The sequence below is a fragment of the Sus scrofa genome, chromosome 4, assembly GCF_054392235.1.
Source record: "Sus scrofa isolate SSC_HxYL_T2T_F1_AM1 chromosome 4, Sscrofa_HxYL_maternal_Yorkshire_Landrace_v2.0, whole genome shotgun sequence".
Classification (NCBI taxonomy): domain Eukaryota; kingdom Metazoa; phylum Chordata; class Mammalia; order Artiodactyla; family Suidae; genus Sus; species Sus scrofa.
Genome location: NC_139386.1, coordinates 95,141,189 through 95,150,114, shown reverse-complemented (window position 1 = coordinate 95,150,114; position 8,926 = coordinate 95,141,189). Strand labels below are relative to the sequence as shown.

Below are 8,926 nucleotides of genomic sequence, written 5' to 3'. Positions count from 1 at the left end.
CTGCTCTGGCGAGCTCCCAAATCTTGCCCAAGCGCCTCCCACGGAGTGCAGAGGGGAAGGCTGCGCTCCCAGCTCCCAGCCCGAGCTTGCCAAGTCAGCTCCCGCTGCAGCTCCCAGCGCAAATCACCCAGAGAAAGGGGCCGGAGGGGAGAAATGAGAGAGAAAGATCCTGGCACGGGAGACTGAGAGAGGAGGAATGAAATAAATGATCACTTAGTGAACCCCCACCGGGTGCCAGATTTCGAACTACATGCTTTATGACTCTTACGTAACCTGTACAGAAAGACTATGAAGTAGGTGTAGCTCTGCTGAACTAATGAAAAAAACTGAGGCTCCAGGAGGTGAAGTGACCTGCTGGAGACTTCCTGTCTAGGTCAGGGCAGAGCTGGATTCAGCCCCCACAAAGACTCCCTCCATTCCATCCACCCCCTTGGAGTCTTCAACCTCAGGCAAAAGGACTCTTGCATATCTACCCCACAGAGCTCTCCACTTCCTCAGCTTGGTGTCACCTTGGGGACACGGGGTTGTGACACCTTCCCCACTAGGCTTGAGCGGTCTTCAGCCTGTCCAGGTGCTCCCCTGGAAGCCTTCCCTGAAAGCAGCAGGCTGATCTCACCCCAGACTGAACTCCTGCCACTCAAAGGGCGCACCAGGCACCTGATTCCCAATTATGGGAACTCCAGCATCTCACCAGTATCCCTGCCACATTCCCCCTCCCGGTGGTCACCCAGCCCCATCTGACCACATCCTGGACCAGGAAGCACACTGCCCCTTGTAGTAACGCATTCCATCTTCAGGGACTTTGACTGATAGAAGGTTCTTCCCAGTATAAATGTCTGGGTGCTTTTTGCCACAACCTGAGATGAAAATGTTGCGGGGGAGCGGGGTAGGGGAGGCAAGAGCAGTGGCTTGCTCTCTCCCACTACTGCTCCTGTAAAATCTCCCCAGGTGGCAGCCACCAGCATTACTTTACAATGTAGCAGCTTGGTGCTAAAACTCTAATGAAAACATGTTAGTGGACACAGGATGAAAGCCAGGCCAGGCAGACTGCCTCAGAAAGATGGCTAAAGAGTGAGGCTTTTTTTACATCTTGGGCCCTCACCAACCAATGGGAAAGACCTCCCACCGGTGCCATGTTAGTATTGGCTATATCACTGGTTCAAAGGTTTCATTTCTGCTGTCTCTAGTGTTTTCTTCTGAGAGGTAATTCATCTCATTTGGGCATTGAAATAACTGTTTGTAAAGTTGAGGTTTACAATGGTTTCCAGGAGTTCCCATCATGGTGCCACAGAAACAAATCTGACTAGTATCCATGAGGATGCAGTTTCGATCTCTGGCCTCGCTCAGTGGGTTAAGGATCTGGCACTGCCGAGAGCTTCGGCGTAGGTCACAGATGCTGCTCAGATTCCCAGTTGCTGTGGCTGTGGTGTAGGCCGGCAGCTGTAGCTCCAATTCGACCCCTAGCCCGGAAACTTCTATATGCCTCAGGTGAGGCCCTTAAACAAAAAAAAAAGGTTTCCAATTTTAAAAGTTTGATATGGTCATTTTTTTCCCAGGAAATTTATTTTGTGTTTTATTATTATTGTCATTTTGGTCTGATTCAGATGCATCTTGTTGGCTTTTTGGTAAGGAAAGGAACCTAGCTCTAATTGTTCCCCCACCATGCCAGAAGTGAAAGTTAATAAAACTAGTCCCTGAGGCTCAAAACAAAAGATTTTCCTTTGGGTTGTCCTCCATCCATAGTCATTACTGTCTGGGAAAGTTTATTCAACCAGCTGGGATTCTACTTAACCAAAGCATCAGCCAGCTCACCTATATTTAACTTATTGACAAGAAGACCAGACCAGACAATGTTGTCAATTCCAGGGACTTTGCAGACCACATGCTATAAGCACTGGTCCTATCACCTGATCAGAAAAGAGTTTTTTTTTTTTTTTTTTTTTGTCTTTTTGTCCTTTTCAGGGCCGAACCCATGGCATATGGAGGTTCCCACGCTAGGGGTCTAATTGGAGCTGTTGCTGCTGGCCTACACCAGAGGCGCAGCAACACCAGATCTGAGCTCCATCTGTGATCTACACCATAGCTCACGGCAACACCAGATTCTTAACCCACTGGGCAAGGCCAGGGATCGAACCTGCAACCTCATGGTTCCTAGTTGGATTCATTCACCACTGAGCCACGACAGGAACTCCACTAGTCGGGTTCTTAACCCGCTGAGCCACAATGGGAACTCCCTGGGTCTCGTTCCTCCTTAAATTCCCCAGAGCCCTTAGCCTATCAGAGGGGCCCAGCCCACTTCTCCAGAGCCACTTATCAGCTACCCCTTCATCCCAGGGCAGCAGCGTGTGGCCTTGTAGTCCCTAGAATTTGCGATGCTTGTTCATGTATCAGTGGCTTTCCACTTCATCTGGCTGGAATGACTTCTCTCCCTTCCCTGACTCACTGCTAATCACAGTTCAAAATTCTGTTTACCTCCTTCTTCCAGGACACCATCGATGACTCCTCCCACCACGCCTTCACTTTCACCCATAGCCCTTGTCGCACCTCTGTAATTATGTCTGTACACACCCCACAAAGAGTTCCTCGAGGGCAGACGGTGTCTTTTCTGCCTTTCCTCTGCTAGCCCAGTTACTGACACATAGGAGCTTAAATATTACCCTCTCCCCACCTCTTTCAAGAGAACAAACTTTGCAAAAGGTAAAGTGCTCTCGGGATTATTATCCTGGCTTCCTGCAGGGGAAGAGGCCTGGGTGTCTCTGGGCTTATCGTCCACCTTTTTTTTTTTTTTTTTTTCTTGGGCTGCTCCTGCGGCATATGGAGGTTCCCAGGCTAGGGGTCCAATTGGAGCTGTAGCCGCCGGCCTACACCACAGCCACAGCAACGTGGGATCCGAGCTGCATCTGTGACCTACACCACAGCTCACGGCAACGCTGGATCCTTAACCCACTGAGCAAGGCCAGGGATCGAATCCGCAACCTCATGGTTCCTAGTCGGATTCGTTAACCACTGAGCCACAACGGGAACTCCTCATCCACCTTCTTGAGTGTCTGAGCTTTCCTCTTCCAGGTGCTCTGGACAGCTTGGGGACCTCAGCCTTTCTCCATTCAGAGACTGGGTGTGAGAAGAAGGGACCTGGCCAAATTCCAGGGAAGGCCTTGGGCTAGCCATCCAGGGATGAGTCATTACCTTATTTACTTCCTGTCCCAGACTCTGAAATACACAGGATCTGCCCATGTGTGTGCAAGATGGACTTCCTTCTGTTGGCCTTTTCCACTCCATCTTGGGAGAGGTAGGAAAGGAGTTGGAGGCATTGGGGGCTGCAGACTTGGCCTGAGAACTGCAGGCCTTTTTGGAGGTCAGGCTGCTCGGGCCAAAGGGAGGCACAAAGAACCAGCCTAACTCCAAGGGCTGCCTTCCAGCAGGACAAGGACTCAGGCCCTCAGGGAGTAGCGTGGATCCGTTGCTCGTCTTAGCTGCTCTGTGGGGACAAGTTTTCCACCCTCGCCTCCTCTTTCCTAAGCCCGGAGGGGCTTCCTCTCCTGCATAAAAACCTAGGCAGGGAGTTCCCATTGTGGCTCAGTGGAAATGAATCCGACTGGTATCCATGAGGATGTGGGTTCGACCCCTGGCCTCGCTCAGTGGGTTAAGGATCCGGTGCTGCTGTGAGCTGTGGTGTAGGTTGCAGACCCGGCTCGGATCCCAAGTGGCTGTGGCTGTGGCGTAGGCCAGCAGCCGCAGCTCCAACCCCTAGCCTGGGAACCTCCATGTGCTGTGGGTGCAGCCCTAAACAAACAAACAAACCAAAAAACCTAGGTAGGAAGCCCCAACTTACCTCCTGACCCTGCTTTCTTTCCAACCCTGGAGACTCTGCCTCTTGGCTACCATGGAGCCCTCCTCCTGGGGTGTCCCAGGGCCTGGTCCATGTGTCCTCTTTTCCCCAAAGCCATCCTTGGTCTCCATGGTTCTCCAGTGTGTCCCATTGCCCCCTCACAGTCTCAGTGTTCCTCTTCTCGGAAGACACTCCAGAAGGCAGCGTCTTTCTCCTCACCGAGAGGGGAAAGCCAGGTGCAGAGAGATATCCAGAATGGCTTCTGCCACACGACCCTGTCCCTACCCCTCAGACCCTCTTCTGAAAGTCCCCCAGGAGATTTCTCCTTGCCCCTCTAGGAGCCAAGGCGGTCACTGAGCCCTGTCCCTGTAAGAGGACCAGTCAGCTGGCCCTGTGCCTGCCTCTCCTTCAAAGCACATGTTCCTGGTATAGAGGGGCAGCACCTGCATGGATGCCTGCTGAGCAAAGTGTCCCAAGCCAGAGGCGAGAGGCAGAGCACAGCCCAGATCTCTGAGGTCCCACCCAGTGCTCTGCCAACGGTATTCTTACACCACCTCCTTCAGATCACTCACTCTCAAGCTGAATCCTGTGCTTTTGTTTTTGTTTTTTTAAGGGCTGCACCTGAGGTACGTGGAAGTTCCCAGGCTAGGGGTAGAATCAGAGACATCCACAGCAACAGGGGATCTGAGCTTCATCTGCGACCTACACCACAGCTCACAGCAATGCCAGATCCTTAACCCACGGAGCAAGGCCAGAGATTGAATCTGTGTCTTCATGGATGCTAGTCAGGTTCGTTACCCCTGAGCCATGACAGGAACTCCTCAAGGTGCGTCCTGTGGCTCAAGTGGCTTGCAATACCTCCCCACTCCGCCCCTCTCCCCAGGCTGCCATGGCAGCCACATTAAGTAGCATCCATGAGACCTGATTTGGGGAGGGTGACCAAGACTTAAGCAGTGGTGCATCTGGCCTGGGAGAGGCATTCAGTCTGGTCACTGGGCTTGGGAAGGAGCAAGAACATAAAGACCTTTGTAGGGGAGTCGGGGGCGGGTAACCCAGGACAAGAGTCTGGAGAGAGGGTGTGAGACATGCAAATCTATGCAGGAGGAACAGACAGCACAGTAAGAGCAAGGGCAGACAGGGGTCAAGGGTCTGGACCTCCGCTATTCATCCGGCCGAGTTGCCATCCCTCTGGGGCAGCTGGCGTCAGGGACGCCAGTCATCTACTGACAGGTCCCCGGACCCAACTGAGACCCTGAGTGGGACTGCACTGGGGTGCTTCATAGCTCCTAGGCAGGACAGCCATGAGCCTAGGGTGGGTGGGTTGCATTAGCTAAGTGAACTCATCCGTCCGGGTTGAAGGAGGGCTGAGAGCAGAAGAATCCACAGCAGTAATCGCTCTTATGTGGGTTCTCAGTGCCTAAAAGTCGTCCATGCAGGAGTCACAGCTTCCTGTTGTGGCTCAGCAGTAACGAACCCAACTAGGATCCATGAGGTTGCGGGTTTTACCCCTGGCCTCAATCAGTGGGTTAAGGGTCCAGCGTTGCCGCGAGCTGTAGGATAGGTCGCAGACGCGGCTTGGATCCCACGTTACTGTGGCTGTGGTGCAGGCCAGCAGCTGTAGCTCCAAATGGACCCCTAGCCGGGGAACCTCCATATACTGTGTGTGCGCTACAGCCCTAAAAGACAAAAAAAAAAAAAAAAAAAAAAAAGGAGTTTCTCACTTTTCTTACTCAAGTGTAAATGTTATCTGTGTTGGTGACGAATGGGGTGGGTGTGAAAAACAACATCCTGACACCTCAATGGGAGTGGGTTTTTTTGACTCACTTTCCTCCCCCAAAGGCAGCTGTGGGAGAGGCATGTGGGCTCGGAGGAGGGCACCTAGAATGGAAGAGACATAGATGATACAGGTTTTGCCAGAGTCACCCAGTGAAGGACCAAACAGCTCCTCCTGAGTGGGGTCACCTAATCTGACTTTATTGCCAGACAATCTTCCCTCAGGGACCATGGCCCTTGGGACACCCACCCCTGGGCGCCCTTGGAGGAGAAGAGCCTGGGGGAGGAGAAGAAGGGATCCCCGGGGGCTGGGAAGAAACATCCCTCAGGACAGGGGTCCCCAAGGGGCCATCAGGCCAGGCTGGGGTCAGGCTTTCCCTTCTTTCTCAGTCTCATCCTGTTTCTCTTGAGCTTCCTCATTTTTGGCATCTTGCATCTGGTCTTGACTCGAATGAGCCAGAGCCCCACAGCCAGAATTACAAAAAGCAAGAGGACCAGCAACCCTTTGGCCAGGAGACAGAAGGACGTGGAAGCCTCCGAAGGGTAGCCTGGATCTGGAATAGAAGAAGGCAAGGAAAGAGGGGCTCCCCAAAGGGAAGGTCTGGATTAGGGGGCAGACACCTACCCCAAATTCCACAGTGGGTGGTGGGTCTCAAGTTCACGGTGGTTGATGGCCTTGGCAAGTATCTCAGGAAACGTATAATCCAGTCATAGAGTCTCAGGAGCTGAGATTGCAGCACACAATCTCAAGCTGAGTGAGAGACTAGAAGGGACCTTTAGAAGCTGGGAGCCCTAAAACGAAGCATGAGGAAAAGGGGGCCCCTCCCTAATCCAGGGTGATGTCTCCATGGCATGGAGGGGTTAGGTTCTAGAGTCTGTGTTCTCCCCTGGGGCCCTGGTACCTGCACAGAAGGGCCCAGCAGGGATGGGACGGGAACTGGCATTGCTGACGGGGTTGCTGGCCCTGCAGGTATACAAGAGGGTCTTGTCCCCGGGCCTCCAGGATGTGCTGAGGACAGAGCCTTCATGGGCCGTGGCAGTGCCATCCTCCCAGGATATCCAGCTGTAGGTCACGTCCAGGCCTGCCTTCTCTATGGAGCATGCCAGGGACATGGTGCAGGTACCTTCTTCCCCAGAGATCTCAAATTTCACAGTCAGGTGAGGCTCTGAGAGCCGTCCTAGATGAAGAAGGAATGCAAAGACACTCTAAGTCATCGGGAGTCGGGTCTGTTTTCCTAAGCTCTTCAACACTGGGGTATGGATGCCGCCCGCTGAGATCTGCTTCACCTAAACGACAAACATACCAAAGTAAAAGAACCCAGCCACCAGCGAACCTGTGGTCCCGGCATCCCCAGGGCAGCTACTAAGAGACAGAGCTGCCTCCAGCATCTTCTACCTCTCCTGTATGCCTTGACTCCCCTCTCTTATCTTTGCACCCCACCTTCCTCCAAGCTCTCTGTCCTGCCTCCTTGATCCCAGAAAATGTCATCACCCCTCCTAGGGGCATTTATACTTTAATCAGTGTCTCTGCAAGACGCAAGAGAGATAATCCATCTATGTCACAGGCACTCAGAAGAAATTTGCGTTTAGGAAGAGTACAGACACTGATTAGTAGCCCTCCAAACGCACAGGCGGATGAAGGGCTTAAGGGTGGAGGTGGCATTCATGCCCAGGATGAGAAATCTCACTGGGAGAGACAGCCTCCCTAGACATCTGTAGACAAAGCCCCTGATCCCTCTTGATGCCTTGGGCACATTCATGGGAACAGCCTCAGTGCCAGGGCCTCCTCGTCCAGGTCACTGCCTGCAGCTCAGATACTGGGGTGGGGCACACTGGAGACAGTCTGCCTGCCAATCCCAGACCCTCAAGCTACACCTGGAAGTCCTATGACCCTTGATCCTTTGTGTGGGAAGCTCCAGAGAGCCAGAAAAAAGCAGCTTTATGGTTCCCAGTAAGACTCACGGTAGACATGGAGATTGTAATGCTGCGTAGTGAAGATCTGGGATGTCCTCAGGTTGACTTGAGCTTGGTAAGACCCCGAGTCCTCCCAGCTCAGATTGCTGATATGCAGGGAGAAGGTGGGCTCCAGAAAGCTCACTCGGCCCTGGTATTTAGGGTCGGTCACTGTGATGGTACCTGGATGGCCCCCTTTCCCTGGCACCACGGTGGCGAGCCTTCTGTGGGAGAACCAGATGATGCTCTCAACCTCTTCATCCAGGGGTATCTCCAGGGGGAGACTGATGGACTCCTGAAGGACCGCAGCCACTTCCTTGGTCTCCACACCATCTCCAGAGTCCCCGTCAGCTGCAGATAAAGATAGGAGATGGGAACAGCCCAGCAGCTGCCTCTGGGCTGCTGATTCTGGCCGAGGGATCCTGGTCTCAATCTCAATTGAGTAGTTTCTATGACCCACACTCCGTCTGGTCCTCCAGCTGCCTCTTCTGGCTCTAGGTTTTTGCTGCCCCTGACTTGAGCACCTAACAGGGCTTGGCTGCCCTCTGTGCTCTCACCTTCCAAATTTTCTCCTCTCCACTAGCTGTCCTTGGGGCTAATACCACTCCCATAGCCCCAGCTTTCCTCATCTCCTGGTCCTGCGCCGAAGCCACACCCTAGTCCTCTTCACTCCAGCAGTGCTGAAGGCTTCAGTCCCAAAGGAGGTGCCCTGCTTGCCCCCAGCCCAGCAGAAGAGGAGAACAGAGGCAGAAAGAGATACTCTTGTCCTGGAGCTGATTGCCTGCCTCACCTTCCTGGAACAGCAAGAGGAGGAGCAGCCAGGGAAGAGCTCCCATATCAGCAGTCCTGCGCCTCAGGAGGTGTGGCCTGGGCAGCTCCCGAAGACAAGCTGTCAGGACGCTGCTAGAGACAGAGTGACTGGTTGACAGTCCTGAGGAGTGGGAAATTATTCTCACCCTATCTAGCGGCTCTAACTTCCTCCATTTCGCAAAGCCCCTCCCTGTCCATCTTGGGAAGAGTTCTCTCTTTGAGCCTGATTGGCAAGATGGCTTATCCACTGACTCACGTTTCCTGTTCATCAAACTCAGCTGAAATCCCACTTCCTAAATGAAGCCTTCCTAGATCCCTCACTTCTGTGTTCCCAGACCCCCAACTAGGCATACCACCTTCCCCAAAGCCTTACACTTTTTTTCTTTTTCTTTCTTTTTTTTTTTTTTTTTTTTTTTGAGCTACAGCTGCCTGCCACAGCCATAGCAATGCAGGGTCCAAGCCATGTCTGTGACCTACAGCACAGTTCACGCAACGCTGGATCCTTAACCTGCTGAGCAAGAACAGGGCTCGAACCCATATCCTCGTGGATACTAGTTGGAT

General features: G+C 53.0%; 1 protein-coding gene across 1 annotated transcript; it reads right to left on the bottom strand.

The window, feature by feature from the left end:
• Positions 1-5,782: 5,782 nt before the first annotated feature.
• On the bottom strand, positions 5,783-8,550 carry SLAMF9 (SLAM family member 9). The gene is made up of 4 exons (XM_013996877.3): positions 8,346-8,550; positions 7,565-7,906; positions 6,505-6,780; positions 5,783-6,156 (listed from the first exon to the last, which is right to left on the bottom strand). Exons 1-4 carry the CDS (start codon positions 8,389-8,391, stop codon positions 5,954-5,956), a joined length of 867 nt encoding a protein of 288 aa, XP_013852331.3. The 5' UTR covers positions 8,392-8,550; the 3' UTR covers positions 5,783-5,953.
• Positions 8,551-8,926: the final 376 nt, after the last annotated feature.